Source organism: Crassostrea angulata, chromosome 2, assembly GCF_025612915.1.
Source record: "Crassostrea angulata isolate pt1a10 chromosome 2, ASM2561291v2, whole genome shotgun sequence".
NCBI lineage: Eukaryota > Metazoa > Mollusca > Bivalvia > Ostreida > Ostreidae > Magallana > Magallana angulata.
In genome coordinates, this window is record NC_069112.1 from 3,997,585 (window position 1) to 4,015,886 (window position 18,302).

General features: G+C 34.6%; 1 protein-coding gene and 2 long non-coding RNA genes across 3 annotated transcripts; all 3 read right to left on the reverse strand.

Annotated features, from left to right (window-relative positions):
* Positions 1-421: 421 nt before the first annotated feature.
* Positions 422-6,841, reverse strand: LOC128170830 (uncharacterized). Its single transcript, XR_008241918.1, has 3 exons — positions 1,430-6,841; positions 1,119-1,212; positions 422-582 (listed from the first exon to the last, which is right to left on the reverse strand). It is a non-coding gene; the product is annotated as an uncharacterized LOC128170830 (long non-coding RNA).
* A 1,517-nt stretch (positions 6,842-8,358) lies between these two features.
* LOC128170760 (uncharacterized) lies at positions 8,359-9,421 on the reverse strand. The gene is made up of 4 exons (XM_052836533.1): positions 9,305-9,421; positions 8,938-9,100; positions 8,642-8,748; positions 8,359-8,451 (listed from the first exon to the last, which is right to left on the reverse strand). The coding sequence occupies exons 1-4, from the start codon at positions 9,419-9,421 to the stop codon at positions 8,392-8,394; spliced, it is 447 nt and encodes a 148-aa protein (XP_052692493.1). The 3' UTR covers positions 8,359-8,391.
* A 4,099-nt stretch (positions 9,422-13,520) lies between these two features.
* On the reverse strand, positions 13,521-17,691 carry LOC128170761 (uncharacterized). The gene is made up of 3 exons (XR_008241896.1): positions 14,757-17,691; positions 13,894-13,985; positions 13,521-13,678 (listed from the first exon to the last, which is right to left on the reverse strand). It is a non-coding gene; the product is annotated as an uncharacterized LOC128170761 (long non-coding RNA).
* Between the last annotated feature and the right edge of the window lie 611 nt (positions 17,692-18,302).

Genomic DNA, 18,302 nt, shown 5'->3' on the forward strand with positions numbered 1-18,302 from the left:
CAAGGTCATGACACACCCTTAGGTCATAAGCAATCTTTGTGTGAAGTAAGAACTTCCAATGTTTCTCCATAAGAAAGATATGGACCGGACACGAATTTTGCACTTTTTCTGCCAGTGACCTTGATCTTGCCTGAATGACCTTGGGTCAAGGTCATGACACACCTTTAGGTCATAAGCAATCTTTGTGTGAAGTAAGAACTTCCAATGTTTCTCCATAAGAAAGATATGGACCGGACACGATTGCACAGACAGACGGACAGACAGACAGACGGACGGACGGACAAGGTGATTCCTATATACCCCCCCCCCCAAACTTTGTTTGCGGGGGGTATAATTATCATTTTAATCAGGTGCATAGGCGTCGGAACCGGGGTGGGGGGGGGCTTAGCAAATTTAGACCCAACCAATAGGCACAGAGCAGCTTAGAGGGTTTAGCCCCCCACTTTTTCTCGCCGAAAATGTAATTGCTCCTAAATTTACATTGAAAGATTGAGAAGTTGGAGTAATAGGCATCTTAATTCCCCCCACCCACACACGGATTAGGAATTTCATGACTTGGTAATTTGTATTTGATGTAGTGATCTGCAAAGCAAAAGGAAAAACCTTGTGTAAAAAAAAATTCATTTTAATAACCATCAGCATGATTAAGATAGAAGACATTCAAAACATAATGTCTGTTAATTTAAATGCCACCTCTCCACTTCTGCTGGCCAGAGAATCATTTCTCAAGGATGATTTTTTAAAGTTTTATATAAATTTTATCTAACGTTCAAATGAAAACTAAGTACTCAGTAAGGAAAAATTAGCACTATTGGTCACCTCTCCAGATCTGCCAGGACAAGCTGGTATGAGGATCACACATATGATTAATATATCAGATTTTAAATAAAGTATATTCATTTGATTATAAGTCTGATAAAACATTATCGAAAACTTAGTGCTTATAAAGAAATAGTAAACACTATTGGTCATCTCTCCAAATCTGCCAGGTTTGAGGATTAACACCTCTCCATGACAAGCTGGTATGAGGATCACACACATGATTAATATATCAGATTTTAAATAAAGTATATTCATTTGATTATAAGTCTGATAAAACATTATCGAAAACTTAGTACCTATAAAGAAATAGTAAACACTATTGGTCATCTCTCCAAATCTGCCAGGTTTGAGGATTAACACCTTTCCACGGCAAGCTGGTATGAGGATCACCTACATGTACATATCAAAAGCCCATATGTTTTACAGCTCATTTCAATAGCTATTTATAAATAAAAATTAAAATTGATCATGAAATCATGTTACTTAATTATTATTTGATATTAAAAGCCTAGATAACCATTTCTGGAATATATATCAGACTAGCATAGTGATTAAACACACTGCAGCAACAACTTTTCTATTAGTATACATGTATTTATCATCTTACCCCGTTAGCGACTTTCTCTGTCCTCAATAGCAGCTACTCTTTTCTTTAACATGATGTACTCTGACGTAAACGTAATCAGGGGTCTGTTTTCTGTTGCCTTTGATTTTGTCACTATCGATGACGAGTCTGATGAATTTGAAGATGTCAATGATGGTGACAAGGAAGATCCTGAAGATGATTAAGATGACTTGTACGGACAGGATGAAGCATTGCAACAATAGTGATATGTCATTTCCTTTTCCTTTTTCAGCTTCTGCTTCTTACGTCGTTTTTCTTCACGATTATTTTGCCTATACTTCTTTCTATTTTCAGCAATATGTTTGCCCATGTTCCTTACACAATAAAATTTACATAATATTATATTTTCAATTTACGCGCATTGATGAAGTTTTCCGGTCAATTTTCTCTTTGATACGTCGATCAATAGAAAAATTATTATCTTCATTTCTTAAAACAAAGTAAACAAGAACATTATGACGTCAATCTCGTGACGTTAGGTAGGCAACGTTATACAAACAAACTGTTGAAGACGTGATTATGACGTCAACACATAGTGACGTCAAAACATTGTGACGTCAAAACAATATACAATGCATAAAAAGAGTCAACACAATTATAATGATAAAAGTCCAGTGTCTCTTGTACATAATTATTCACATGTATATATATGCAGATGTTAAAAATACAAAATATTAAGAATTTAACTTAGGTTTAAACAGTTTAACAAAATGATTTTCTTTAGCATTACGCAATTGTTCATTGTTTTCTTTCACTTTATAAAAAGGGAAAATATATAACAGAAAACAATATAAAGAAAACAATGAACAATCTTTCAAAATTCTGTACATGATAAAAAGAAAGAGATAACAATTTGGAAAAAAATGTTAAATGAGAGAAAACAAGCATACTGGAATGCAATTCGCTGTGAAAATTCAGCAGATGTTTATGAAAAATGGAGGCAAAACAAGGGGGTAATTTTACCCCGTAAATTCAGGGCAAAACCTATCAACAACGAACCGGAGGAGGAGACAACAATTAGAAGAAACCTTGCTATTCAAAAATTTGACGCCGAAATTTCACTGTTACGCCTCAGAGTACCCAAGTACAGGGCGAAATACGAGAATCATGATCAAGTAATGCATGACGAGATCGCAAACATATCAAGCAACGACATGCAAATCAAACTCCGTGGACTGTGGGAAAAAGAAACAAATCAAGAAAAAATCAAATCAGATGATTTTCTTCGTTCAAAACAAAAATGGCTAGAAGATCATGCAAACAATTATGGAAATGCAATTATGAAAAGTCCTGAACGTCGTAAACGCGGGATAAATAATCACCATTGTCAGAAACCTGACATCAATTCTCTTCAACAAAATGAAAACAACAATCAGAACTCTCATTCAAGACGCGAAATACCTTTGCCTCGACAAAAACAATGGCGAAACAAAGAAATCAGACACAACAATTACAGTGAAAACAACGACATACAGGGAAAGAACGAATTTGAAACGCAAAACAACAGAAGAGAGGATAATAGGAGAAAATCAGATCACTTCGACCAACCTTAGCAAAATACCATCAACGATTGGAATCAAAAACAAACCAAAACCAACAACGAAGTGATCCTTTTTTGTGGAGAGGCCAGTTTCACAAACATCGCATGAATACGTTTCGCTTCAAACATATCTAGAAAAAATGGCACATATAGACCCCAAAATAATTAATATTTCTCAGAGAAATTTCTCTACACATGAGATATAGCTACTTAAAAGGGGTCTTAAATTTACTCCAACTCCTAAAAAGAACGACGTGGATGTTATCAAAGATACCGAAGAATTTTGTAGGAAACTCAGACTTAGAGAGTTTTTTCAAAACTCGGAAAATAGCGATGAATCATTGGTGAGAAATAAAAGTAATTTTAAACCGAACTCAAACAGAGACAAACAATTAGAAGATTATATCAATTGCTTTAAAACCGCTGCTCAAATAAACCAGACGGATATCCGTGTACGAGATAACATCACAATATTAGAAAGAAAAGCATTAGAAAATATTAGAAGTGATAATACCATTATTATAAAGGAAGCTGACAAAGGCGGAGCAATCGTCATCATGGATAAAGACCACTACAAAGAAATGGTACTAGAACAATTAAATGATATACATTTTTACCAAGAACTACCATCAAACCAAGACAGCAAAACCATGTCTAGAATTAAGAAATATGTTACAAAGTTTACTAAAAATCTAACAGACAAAGAAGAAGATTTTCTACTCAACTTCGAGGTGAAAACCAGTAACTTTTACGGTTTACCAAAAATCCACAAGTCGAAACAAATTCAAACTGGAATACACAACTTATGTGAACCTTATATTAAACTACCGCGTCCAACAGACTTGAAACTTCGTCCAATCGTGGCTGGTTCTTCCTGTCCAACACAAAGACTTAGCAATTTCCTAGACATTATACTTAAACCGCTCTGTAAATTAATACCGAGCTATATTCGGGATGACATGGACTTTTTAAAATCATATACCAAATACCGTCAAAGATAATACACATCTAGTGAGTTTCGATGTAACTAGTTTATGTACAAACATACCTCACAACCTGGGCATTGAGGCCATTGACTACTGGATGAACAAAAATGAAAGCATTCTACAATCAAGATTTTCGAAAGAATTTATCTTTGAGGGAATTGCACTCGTACTGGAAAATAATCATTTTTTCTTTGATGACAAATATTTTCTACAGACAAAAGGAACAGCCATGGGAACAAAGGTTGCCGCCACTTACGCCAATTTGGTTTTTGGTTACCTCGAAGAAAAACTTGCGTCAGAGTGCAAAACATCTTTTGGAGAAGAATATGCCCTACACATAAAAAACAACTGGAAACGCTACTTAGACGATTGTTTCATTTATTGGACAAAATCACTGGACGACTTACAAAATTTCCACAAAATTCTTAATTCTCTACATGACAGCCTACAATTTACAATAAAAATTAGTGAAAAAGAATTACCCTATTTGGACATTTTAGTGATAAAAGAGGGAATGAAAATTACTACGGATCTTTTCTACAAGAAGACAGATTCTCACCAATATTTGATTTTTGATTCATGTCATCCTTCTCATACAAAACGAAACATCCCTTTTAATATGGCCCGGCGAATCTGTATCATCGTTGTAGATGAAGAACGGAGGAAAACATGACTGTCCGAACTTAAAACATGTCTTACTAGACAAAAATATCCTATACAGCTCATCGAATCAGCAATACGAGAGGCGACAGAAACACCGATTGCAGAACTTAGATCAATCAAACAACGTGAGGAAAGCAACAATACCAAAATTCCTTTTGTTCTCACCCACAACCCGAGGAATCGCAACATGTTTAAATCAGCCAAACAGTTTGTTCCTATTCTACAACAATATTATACACGCATCATTCATACCCCTATTCCTGCATATAAACAGCTATAACTTCATTGATTATAGATAAAAACTCGCCCAATTTTCAGCATAGATTTTTAATACATTGATTCGTAATCCAGTAAAAAATTAGTCCAAAGTTTGAAAATAAATCATAAAACATTTAAGATATTTCACACATTTACATTGTTGTCGGTGGCCTTTGTCTAATGTGTCCAATTAATTAAACAATTCTGGATGTTTTTCCTTGTGATAAGGCTTGAAACAAGAAACCCACAAGTTAACACCACGCTGTTCACATCCACCAATTCTCTTTCTTCGAATTCTGTTTTTAGCACATTGTTTGCATGTCGTCCTCTTTTTGTCCATTTCTGCTGGCCAATGCAATAGTCCTCTTGTTTGGTGCTCGTCTACGGATTCCGTTTCCCTTTACCTCAGATGTCACCGATGAGCTGGTGGGCAATATTTTTTTCGGAATTCTTGCTGGTTCCTTTCCCTCCACCTTGTTGACTTTGTTGTAAGGATGTGATTCGGAGATTCCTTCATCAGGATGAACGTATTGCAAATGGTCATATCCACCATGAACCACCAGAAGAGCTACTTCCACCATTTAGCAGCTTTTCTGGCAATGCTGTAAGTTGATCTCAGCTGGTCAGCTCTGTCCACCCCATTCATATTCTGTGTGTACAATTTCCGGACTTTTGGGCATGCTACATTGATGATAGTCCCATCCTTCTGCTTTCTCTGAACCTCATTTCTAGTGGATTGGAGTTTGTTGAGAGCAGTGTCACCGTTCACTTGTCGTGCCAGGCTGTTGCCACCTTGGCATCATTTTGTCGCTGTGCCATCTGTACTTGCATTTTCCGTTTACATTTGGAGACTGCATGGGGAAGTCATTTCCTATTGTGCAACATGCGTAGGTTTTGTTGTCCAACACCTCATGGAAAAGATCAACTGATGTTAAGCAATTGTCGCAATAGATGTGGTGATACTTTCCCCATATACTTCTTATTAGGTCTTTAACAACACGTTCTCCGAGTTCTTTTTCTGCTACGTTGCTTTCTTTCCCTGTGTACACTTGGCACTCATTGACGTTCCCATTGTTCGGATTTGCCCTCATCCAGACTTTTCTCCCTCGTTTTGTTGACTTCAAAGGGACGTACTGTTTGAATCATAAAGGCCCAGTATATGCTACCATAGCCTCATCCACTGATGTTTCTTTATGAGGAGAGTATTCCTGCGTACGTGTATGCAAAAGTAAGTGTAAAGTTCGAATACTTTACAATATTTATTTTTTGTTATTCTACCGAGGGACCATATGGCACAATATCTTTTGAACGCCCATTGTTGCTCAGGTGAGCGATGTGGTCCAAGGGGCCTCTTGTTATCTTCCTTGTTGTTTTGAGGAAGAGATGCGGCCTTCCGTTTTCAATGTCTTTCAAAACCTTGGCATTTGGCCTCATCCATTCGTCATTCGCAAACTTGGCAATACCTCCGCTTTTTAATGACTTTTAATAAGCAGTGTGTTATTTGAATCAAGATCAACCATGGCGTCATTCACTTATGTAGCTTTATTACCTGTGCGAATACAAAGGGGAAGTCATACCAGCCAGAGAGGCTGACAGACGGAAACGTTTACTTCCGCCATAATGAAGAATCCTTGGTAGGTTAATATTTTGTATAATTCGTTCTAGTAGATATTTTGCAAAATTAAAATATCCTATGCTCCTTATTTTACTTATTTTCAGGAACATGTTCAGCATTGCTCGTTTGACAGTGCCCGCCCAGACCCAGCCAGTCTGTTATATCATATTCACTCTCGACTTCTTTGATGCAAACAGGAATCACCGATCTCCAATGCCACTCAGAAATGCCTATCTTCTTGGCTTTTATTGTGCATACTGGGAATCGACATTGCTGAAAACATATATATATTAGTTAGTAAATATGAATGCATAAGATAAAGAAACTAGATATTTTGTGATTACGGGCAATTACTGAAGACAGCTATATAGAAATGAAATACAGATCAAGTTCGATTTTCGTTACACTCCACTAATTCTTGGTGGAGTTATTCACCCTTTTGCACCAAATTCCTATCAAATTCATGGTGTCTGACTGTTAACTTTTGAATGCCTTCAGGGATTCAATTCATATTTGGTACACGGCTATATATACCTGATGTGCTTATTACGGGTATCGATGTCGTGAATTATCTCGCTGATTAACAACAATGATTTGTGATCACCTTTCGATTTCACAATTTTCTCCAATTTCAGGACCTTCTCTTTCAGCCCTTCATTAAACTCAAACTGGATCTTGTTACCCTCCGATTTCAGCTTATTCCCGATATTTTCTTTCACCTTCTTCTGCAAATACTCGGAATTCTGAGACTGCTCCGTTTGTAGTTTTTCTGTTAACTCTTCAAACTGGTTTTTTATAACAGTAGTAAATAAATTTACTACGTCGGTCAGGTCAGGCGCAGATTCACTCTGTTCATTCTCTTTCTCAATCACTATATCATCGGCATTATCAGGTCGAGACATATTACATGTACGTGCAAATGCGGCAAAGAAAAGCCTTCGAATGAGTGAAAATCGTGCTTAACTTGAATACCTGTTCCACAGGTTATACGCTATAAATAGTAGCCAATGGCTACATGTTTAAATATATAAAACCAAAACATACAACATGTGTTCTAGTACCTATGATAAATTAATTTCCAAGCAGTTTGGTCATGGTGTATAATATTCACTTCAGAGACTGTGGCTTACGCTAGGAACATTTCACCTTGTTTTTCTATAATTTCTTAAACATTATGCTGATGATCTCCTCTTAACCTCAAGATTTTTATAAAAAAATATTTTGAGGTGGACTCGATTTTCATTACTTCAATAACTTTGGCTTCTTCAGCATGCTGCTCTGATAAGGTTCCAGTTAGCACAACAACGTTATTAAAACGTTTTAACATCATTGTGAAAATGTTATGAAAACATTTTCAAAAACGTTATTACAGCGTGATTCTGTGTGGGTTTTTTTACGTTATAATAACGTTTTTTTGTAAACATTGTTTAGCAATGTTTTGAAAACATTTTTTTGAAACGTAATGAGAACATTTTATAGAAACGTTATTACAACGTAATTCTGTGTGGGTTTTTTTACGTTATAATAACGTTTTTTCTAAACATTGTTTAGCAATGTTTTGAAAACATATTTTTGAGACGTTATGAAAACTTTTTAAGGAAACATTTTAAAAACAATTTTACGCAACAATTTCAGAAAATGTACCGGAATCGTTTTGATAACCTTAGTATAAACATCTTGAGAACATATGTTTTATATTTTAACATAATTTGATATAATAATCTTCAAACAGTTCAAACAATGTTCTCAAACTCTTTCAGTTTTGTGTAAATATAAAATAAAAACAACAGTTTTCTTTAAAATAACATTTGTATTATTGAAAGAACAATTAATTGTATTATGATTCTGATGGAAAATTGTGTTTTTGAAAAAAAAGTCCATATTATTCAGAGTCTGATGGGAATTCGCCTTCTTTTGGATTTGATTTCTTTCCACGCTTTTTCTAAAATAAAGAAGATTTCAATGTAAAATAAAATTATGAAGATGACTATTTAAAAATGTGTATAATAAATGAAACATCTGATAAAGAGATTAACAAGGAGTGATATTGTTTATAACTGTATTATATAGAATGTAGATTTTTAAATGATTTTAAAGCATATCTAACTCTAAAGACAAGACATATTATTTACTTTAGCATAATTGATAGGAAGATATGGAGCAAATCTCAAAATGTCCAAGACTTCTCGTTTAATTGTCTTAAACGGGATGGTTTTCTTCAATGCTTTGCGAGCAGCAGCTAAAAAGATTTGATAAAAGGAAAAATCGGTTTAAAAAATGTATATATATATATATATATGTATTTGTAGATGGAAAAATTCATTAGATTCAGGTTAAAATAACATGACCTATAAACACAAAAACAAATTCAAGTTCTTGATACTTAATCACTTTTAATATAATACTCACAATGCTGTTTAATACTTACAAAGGATGATTTTGTAGAGGGGTGTGCCAATAAAAGCAATTTTTCCTTTTTGTCCGGTTCCACTTAATTGGCTCATGCAGTTATTTTTCATGATACTTCGCATACCTGCTCTGCAAATCTCACCAGCATGCTCTCCACCCTGGAGAGAGGCCATGGCATGGATCTAAAAGAAATGAAATCAGCAATTTAATATAAAAGTTGATATATTTTATTGGGGATGAACTTTTCTTAATATAATTTACTGATACAAAAAAAATATTTACAGAATAATAATTTACATATCAACCATCTTTGATCGCTTTAATTTTCTCATTATTATCTTTGTAAACATACATTTTGCATAAACTATGTGCATTTGGTTTCTTACCAATTTCTTCTTTGAGTCGTCATCTAGAGAATCCTGGAATTCTTCAACTTTTGCTGAAGTATTCAGTCTGTTACCAGAAGGTAACAGACTTTCAATAGTATCCAAATCAACGTCCATAGCAGAAATTAGATGGGTTTTTTAGCTCACCGAGACGAAGTCAAGGAAAGCTTATCCTATACCCTCGGCGTCGGCGGTGGCGTCGGCGTCGGCGTCCGGACCTTGTTAAAGTTTTTGTTGCAGGTCCTGTATCTAAGCTATTACTTGTCCTATCTTCACCAAACTTGCATGGATGATGCATCTGGACCTACTTATGGACTTGAAAGACTTGGATGCTGAATCTGGGTCCTAAATTTCAGATGCTGGAGGAGGTTAAGGTTGTTGGACCAGGTTAAAGTTTTTGTTGCAGGTGCCCTTTGATAGCAGTATCTTAGTTACTGCTGGTCTGTACTTCACCAAACTTGCATGGATGGTGTGCCTTATGATACTGATGCACCAGACAGGCTTGAGTGCTGAATCTGAGCTATAGGTTTCGGATGCTGGAGGAGGTTAAGGTTTTTGGAGCAGGTTAAAGTTTTTGTTGCGGGTGCCCATTGATAGCAATATCTAAGTTACTACTGGTCCTAACTTCACCAAACTTGTATGGATGATACGTCTTATGATACTGATGCACCTGACAAGCTTGAATGCTGAATCTGAGCAATAGGTTTCGGATGCTGGAAGAGGTTAAGGTTTTTAGAGCTGGTTAAAGTTTTTGTTGCAGGTGCCCTCTGATGATTAATCTTAGTTACTACTGGTCCTAACTTCACCAAACTTGTATGGATGGTGCGTCTTATGATACTGATGCACCTGACAAGCTTGAATGCTGAATCTGAGCTATAGGTTTCGGATGCTGGAAGAGGTTAAGGTTTTTAGAGCTGGTTAAAGTTTTTGTTGCAGGTGCCCTCTGATGATTAATCTTAGTTACTACTGGTCCTAACTTCACCAAACTTGTATGGATGGTGCGTCTTATGATACTGATGCACCTGACAAGCTTGAATGCTGAATCTGAGCTATAGGTTTCGGATGCTGGAAGAGGTTAAGGTTTTTAGAGCTGGTTAAGTTTTTGTTGCAGGTGCCCTCTGATGATTATATCTTAGTTACTACTGGTCCTAACTTCACCAAACTTGTATGGATGGTGCGTCTTATGATACTGATGCACCTGACAAGCTTGAATGCTGAATCGGAGCAATAGGTTTCGGATGCTGGAGGAGGTTAAGGTTTTAAGAGCTGGTTAGATAAAGTTTTTGAAACAGGTGCCCTCTGATGATGATGTCTTAGTTATTACTTGTCCTTACTTCACCAGACTTCCATGGATGGTGTGTCTTATGATACTGATGCACCTGACAGGCTTGAATGCATAGTCTGGTTTCGGATGCTGGATAAAGTTAAGTTTTTAGGAACAGGTCACATGTTTAATAGATGATAGTACTATTTCAAACTTGCATAGTTGATTTAACTGTAATATGAATGAATCGCAGAGGTAGCTTCAGATGCAGAGCTTGATCTCCATTATCAAGGATGCTAAAAAATAAATCTTAGTTATTACTGGTCCTAACTTCACCAAACTTGAATGGATGGTGTGTCATATGATACAGATGCACTTGACAGGCATGGATGCTGAATCTGAGCCATAGGTTGCGGATGCTGGAGGAAGTAAAGGTTTTAAATGCTAGTGCCCTCTGATGATGATATCTTAGTTATTACTGGTCCAAACTTCACCAAAATTGCATGGATGATGCGTCATATGATACAAATGCACCTGATGGGCTTGAATGCTGAATCTGAGCCATAGGTTTCGGATGCTGGATGAGGTTTAGTTTTTTGGAACAGGTCACATGTTTTATAGACGATAGCTTGCAAAGTTGATTTAACTTTATTATAAATTAAATGCAGAGGTTGCTTCAGAAGCAGAGCCTGATCTCCATTATCAAGGATGCTAAAGAAATCTCCTACCTCCACTCAAACCAGCTCGATAGATAGATGTGTTTGTTGATAAATGATATAACATGATTCCTATGATAAAGTATTGTATGATATGAAACAATATTGTTTGATATGATACAATATGATATCATATGTTATATTATAAAAAGTTATACGATACGATATGATATTGTATCAATTTTTTTGATATTTTATGATATGATTATGTATCATGATATTGTTATGAATAGTATTGTATATTATGATACAATATTGTATAATATTATATTTTATTTTTAATTTATTATTTTATCACATGATACAATTACATAAGATATTGCAAAATATTATATTGTATCCTATGATACAATATTGTATATTTTATAATATTGTATCATACAATATTGTATAATATGATATTGGTTTCAGTAATATAGAATTATATCACATGAAATTGTATTATATGATATTGTAATATTATATAATATTGTATCATACGATATTGTATGATATGATATTGGTTTATATGATATATTATCATATCACATGAAACTGTATTATATGATATTGTAATATATTTTATTGTGTCATATGATGCAATATGTATAATATAATAATGTATTTTATAATATTTTACCATATCACATAATATTGTATCATTTGATAAGATACAATGTTGGAATCAAATTATATTGTATTATATGATATAATATCATATAATGTATCAAATATGTTTCAGTGTCATTCAATACAATATCATTCTATATCATACAATATAATATCATGTTTCAGTGTTATGATGTATTATGTAATATGATATTGTAATATGATACTATATTGTATTATTTATATTTTATGGTATTGTATTATGTGATCAAATACAATAAGGTATAACACAATACAATGTCATATCATACGTTACAATATCAAATCTCATTATTGTTTATTACGGTATTTTATTTATTATACGATATATATTATATTAGAAATATGACATGATGCAATATTTAATTTTATATCATTGTATTGATTAACATATGAACATATGATTATCATAAAGATATACGATATTTTGTCAAAACAGAATCCATGAATATCCAAGATCATAAAGTATGATTTTCATATAAAATGATAAAGGTGGTCTTATGAAGGTGATGTCTCATAAGGGTGATGCTCCGTCTCGGTGAGCTTAGTAATCTATGATTACCTATGTTTTTTATTGCAGTTATATCATGTTGCTGCTTATCAAGTTTGAAAATAACTAAATAAGAAATAACAGTTTGCTTTGTTAAATTGGTCTCATTAAAATAATTTAAAAGATATGATGTGTATACTCTGGAGCTTATTTACAGACCTTGCTTGAGTAAGTCAGAAATGCTTTTACAAAAGTGTTTTAGTTGCAGATGTTCTAACATCATTCGCAGCGACTAAAATCAAAATCAGTTTTTGTGAATACATGTACTAATAAATATAGCTCCTCCTACAAAGTTTTACGATGTATTTTAATTTCATATGAATAACATACCGGGTAACTGGATAGATACTGATGGGGTACTTCTTGGTGGTGTAGCTGTCCCAGCTGATGAGGCTGACAGTGTACTTTTTGATCTCGGGGATCTGCGAACGGGGGTAGTTGATGTCAGCAATTGTCTTTTAACTGAGTGTGTGGCCAGGTTTTGTTTCTTCACTGGCACAGAAGGTGCTGGGGTGATGGAGACAGCGGCGAACTGTCTAGTGATGGTAAGGTAGGCACCTAATTTACAGGTGTTGTACGTTTCTTCTCCTTCTGGGAACATGTGTTGTTTGGGAGAGATGGCAGTCTTCCACCTGTGTTAATTTTTCAATAGCTTTATTTATTTGATATTAAAATGTTTCAAAATAGTGCTAAATTTGAATTACTGGTATAAAAATTGATGATAAATGTTTTACCTTCAATGTCACTTTCGATATCAGTATCGTTATCCGATTCGCTTATCAGTCTTGCTGGAAGCTTCCTTTTTCGTGATTCCTCCTCACTCTCCCAGATTAGATGTCTCTTCCGCTTGTTTTTTTTTAGATTTTTCCTGGCTGTGTCATAGCCTTCGTAGTCTGTTTTTTAAAGTATTTGTCAACAACAAAAGTATCGGAATATATTGAAAACACCTGTATGTTGGTAAATATATATATATATATATATATATATATATATATATACATATACATATATATATATGTGTGTGTGTGTATGTATTTCTTTATCAATTTGGCAGTCAAGATTTTCAAAAGTGTATCATGTCAGTTTCTAATATTAAAACTTTATATTTTACCTTGTCCAATTTTCCTGTATTTGTACTTTTTCCAGGTGTCCTTGTCTGGTAGGGACATTTTTTGTATTTTTTTCTTCGCATTCAGGTGTGGCCAATAACAGTATTGCTTCAAAAAAGAAGAAAGGGACGTAGATGATAGTTGTTAATCTATTTGATACATAATTCATTAAGAACAAAGCCTTTATAAAGGGTTTTTAATTTTCTCATGACCAAGCTATTATATTGAATCAAAGTATGTTAACCTATAAAAAAACAAACATGATTTTTGTTGTACAAATAAGCATTAATAAATATTTTGTTAAGTAAATAATGTATACATACTCCTTCAAGCCATGATTTAGGTACACATTCGACACTTTCGTCATCCACAAAATGGACTACAGCAAACATGTTTTAAATTGGTAATGTAAGATCTGGAATATAAATTTAATGTATTCTAAATATTTAAATACATTATTTCAAGTAATGAAAATTGAACAGATACCTGGTACAAATACCCAATATTAAACCATTCTTTGCTTTTGTGACATTGCACAGATCTTCTTATGTGGTGTATGATAATGTCCAATAAACTATGATTAACTAAGCAAAATGTAATGCAAAAGAAAACATCTTGAGACTAAGTATACAATCAAAGATGACTGACTTATGAATGGACCAGAAACAACATACAACCTAAGCTAAAAATTTAAATAATGAGACTTTGTTAGACCTGCTTATAATATAGTCCAATCCACACTTTGCAAAAGTTGTTCCCCTTTGCAGGGTCAACCCAAAGGTCAAAAGGGAAATAACAACTTTTCCCTTCTTTATGCAACCAAATATTTGGGCGTCCTGTGAAACAATCTCGAAGAATTTAATTTATTCCTTCGATGTGTGGGTTGCCCCAACTTGGGGCAATCAAAATTCCCAACGGAAACCGATTTCTAATGTCAAATGACAAAGTTACAACCCTCTAATCTACAAAGGGTACTGTGAGAAATATATGGGTTTTCCCCAAAGATGGCGGCCAATGGACATAACTTTTGTAAAGTGTGGATTGGTCTATAATTAAGTAAACTTATGAATAACAAATAACAATGGACCCTAACATAATATAAGCAGGCCTATACATACACTTAGCCTATGCATGGAGCTTTTGAAAAATATGTAAATGCAAGGAAACAATTCTTAAAAATATATACCTTCGCCTATGGGAACTGAGAGTTGAAGACGCAGCCATAGTTCTCTACTCATTACTGGGGTGATGCCTCTGTCTGGCTTTGATTTTGAATTTCCCTGAAATGGATGTGTACATGACCGTTTGCTTCGCTTCCAATACAAACCAAAAAAATCCCTGTGAAACTGGCAAATTTTTCGGTCTAGATGGGCTGCAGTAATAACATTCACACCAGCTCTGCACAGGATTAAATAACTTTCTAGCAGGTCTATGCCTTTAGAGTTCGCATTCAGGTATCTTAAATGGTGATATGTTGTTTTCATGCAGTCTTTTAAATAATATATCACATTATTGTTACAATCTGTCGCTGTGCCAAAGCAACACTCACCAGACGACATTTCCCTCCATGTAAACAATAGGTGTTTTCCCCCTTCACTTACTGAAGAGTTTACAAAGGGAGATAATTTCATAACATTTTCACTGATTTTCAAAATTGGATATCTTGTAAATTACAGTAAATCCAACAAATTCCCTTGAAACAATGGTACACAAAATAATTTTGATTTATATAAACAAATTAAAAATATTATTTATCCGTTGTATCAGACATATAGCTATTCAGCATTCGGATACATTAAAGTCAAGGTAGTCACTCTATTTAAAAAACCTACTCGGATTCCCCCAAAGAATTACATGGTGAACAAAATAATGGTTTTTATGGATTGTTATGATTGTTTACTCTTTAAAGACAACAAAAGAATATGAGTTTTTTGTGTTCATTGATATTATATAAGGGGTTGTAAAAGTTTCATTTTGTACTCAATTTTAGCCTACTGGGGAGAGCTAAAAATAGATTTGGGGATATCTTAAATAGGAGGGTACATCCATCATTTATCTTTTTACTACAAATATGTATGATCATCCTCTTTAAGATTATATAAATGTAAATGCCATTTTTAAAAGTGTGTCTAATATCTTTGAAACGCAAATACGTCATGTTCTGTGTTTCATTTCCGTATATTATTCAGGTGCTTACCGTGAATTGTTCATTGGTTCTCACTGTAAATGATGTAAATCCAAGGACTTGCCATATTTTATACTGTATCTCACTCAATGTGTAACCGTTAACGCGCATAATATAGAATGTCATTGTGGTTGTTATAAGTTTAAATATGGGACGTCAAATATTGTGGGTGTAACCGTTAACGCCCATAGCATAGAAAGTCATACTGGTTGTTATCAGCTAAAATATAAATTATAAGGCCTTTTGACTGTAGACACCCCTTTGACTGTATACTCACTTATTGACTGTATACTGTAAACCTACATTTATTTACAGCGACTTTTCACGATTGACTTCCAATAAACTGGTTCGCGACGACTAATGTTCGCGACCAAGCCTTATCCAGACCCGTATTTTGTTATAACGACCATATGATAACGACTGGTTTGCGGCGAGAAATATTCGCGATGACCAGGTTTGCGCGAATAGAAGTTGGTTTACAGTACTCGCCCCTTGAATGTGACCTTCATTATGACAATTGTGGGCGGGGTTTGGAAAACCCCATGACGTCATCGTGACTGTATGGCTGTTCCCTCCCCCTTTTAGTATTTATTCATCTCATGGAGAATTGGTTTTATTCTCGTGTTTCATGTCGTTTTCTTCAATGCGATATAATTTCTAAACGATCTTCTGAGTGAATAAAACCTTTCTAGAAATTGTTTAGAACTAGGATGTTTTAAATTTAAGTTCCCCTTTTAATTCCTCTGCGAGTCCGTCCCACATATTCCAAGTAAAAAATTCCTCTTTTTCTTTCGAGCTTTTATGACTGCTAACAGTTCTTTCGTGTCAGAAAATTTCCCTTCAAATCTTGATTTTTCATTTTCACTACTATCTTCCAAATCAAATTTGTCTGGCGTGGTATCCTCCGTGTTGTTTTCTTCCGAGCTTTCTGGGTTTTCTTCATATGCTATCCTCGGGTGGGTCTGGTCCTTTGAATTTAAATTGCGCAAAACAACCTCTGGAATATGTACTTTTCTATTAACATAACAAATAGAAACGACGTTAGATCTCGAGTCATTACTATTTCTTAGTTTTATCTTTTCATCTTTGAAAAAGAAGATTAACACGTTATATATAATTGCTTTTTTTTAAAACGTAATCTTGATTTATCAATTGGGAAATGGCCATTGGAGCTGAAACCATCTGTGGTGCTGAAGTGGCAGCCTTTAAATTGTGCGGTTGGCCGTGGACACCGGCGGATGTTGGGAACCATGTGGCAGCGCTAGTCAGGATGTTAATAGTGGCGTTGTCCAAACCCGTCTGAGTTGCGATCATGGGGTCATTGCGAGCCGTCTGATTTGCGGTCATGGGGTCATTCAGCGATTTCCGTGCAGGCGTCCGTTTCCTTACAGATGGAGACCTGGCGGGAGTGCTACAGGATTTTATCTTTGGCATCGTATTAGCCTAAATGGTATCCTTCGATGACTTTATATTGTTGATGATCAGTTGGATTTCTTCTTCAGAATTTTAGAGTTGATGCTTGTTGTTTCACCAATTGGAATAAAAAGGATGTTGAACCCGATTATATTTGAGTTTACAAACCCGGTTAAAAATAACCGAACATTTTTAAAAACAATTTAAGATTGGAGCTAATCAAGTCTGCTGCTTCATGTACACAGGGGATTTCGCCACATATCATTCTCATATCAAAATGATATGATTCTTATATAATTGCGCTGATATGAGATGATAAAAAGGGCATCATATCAGAATCATATCATTGGTCTTATATGAGAATCATATAATTCTGATATGCGAATTATGTGATAAGGGCATCATATCAAAATTATATGATCCCTTATATAATTATTATATAATTCTTATATGACAATCATGTAATTTTGAAATGATATGAGAATCGTATGAATATAATATGTGTGCAAACTATGGCTTTGCAACGCAAAATATGCCCCCTATTTGACACGTAGTAATAAGATACATAGTAATAAGATATAATAGAATGTATGCTATCCACATATTTCACATGCATATACATATTGATTCTGGGGTGGAGAAGCTCGTTTTGATCACTGCTGTAGTCAAGTAAGTTACTAAGTTTTTCGTACAGAGAGTTATGCAAGGTATCATCACTAATGAAATCATTTTTATCCCCGGTGCGGGCATTAGAATCCCCAATGAGGAAAATCCTTCCTAAATCACTGTACTGTATATCACTGTATATCTGTTGTTCGATGTCACTAAATAAATTACAGTCATATAAGTGATAATAAGATGAGCAAGATGGAGGTATATAGAAACAGCAGATGTAAGTATCTTCATTGTTTACAGATGAAATTTTCAACCAGAGAACAGTATCTTCACAAATACTAACAAAATGACATATTTCTTCTTTAATTAACACTGCAATGCCTCCACCTTGGGTGCATCTAGCTTTCTTCCTTGGTAGAAGTCTCACTACATACCCGCTGACCAATAGTTCTGCCTCATTTTGGAGCCAACACTCAGTTAACAATATGATGTCATAGGTTAACAGAAAGGATTTTAAGG

Excerpts from the sequence above, each read along its gene's own strand:
- LOC128170760 (XM_052836533.1), bottom strand. The coding sequence starts at position 9,421 with ATGGACGTTGATTTGGATACTATTGAAAGTCTGTTACCTTCTGGTAAC. Across the intron at positions 9,101-9,304 it reads ACGACTCAAAGAAGAAATTG|ATCCATGCCATGGCCTCTCT; the intron begins GTAAGAAACCAA and ends CATTTCTTTTAG. Across the intron at positions 8,749-8,937 it reads CCTCTACAAAATCATCCTTT|CTGCTGCTCGCAAAGCATTG; the intron begins GTAAGTATTAAA and ends AAATCTTTTTAG.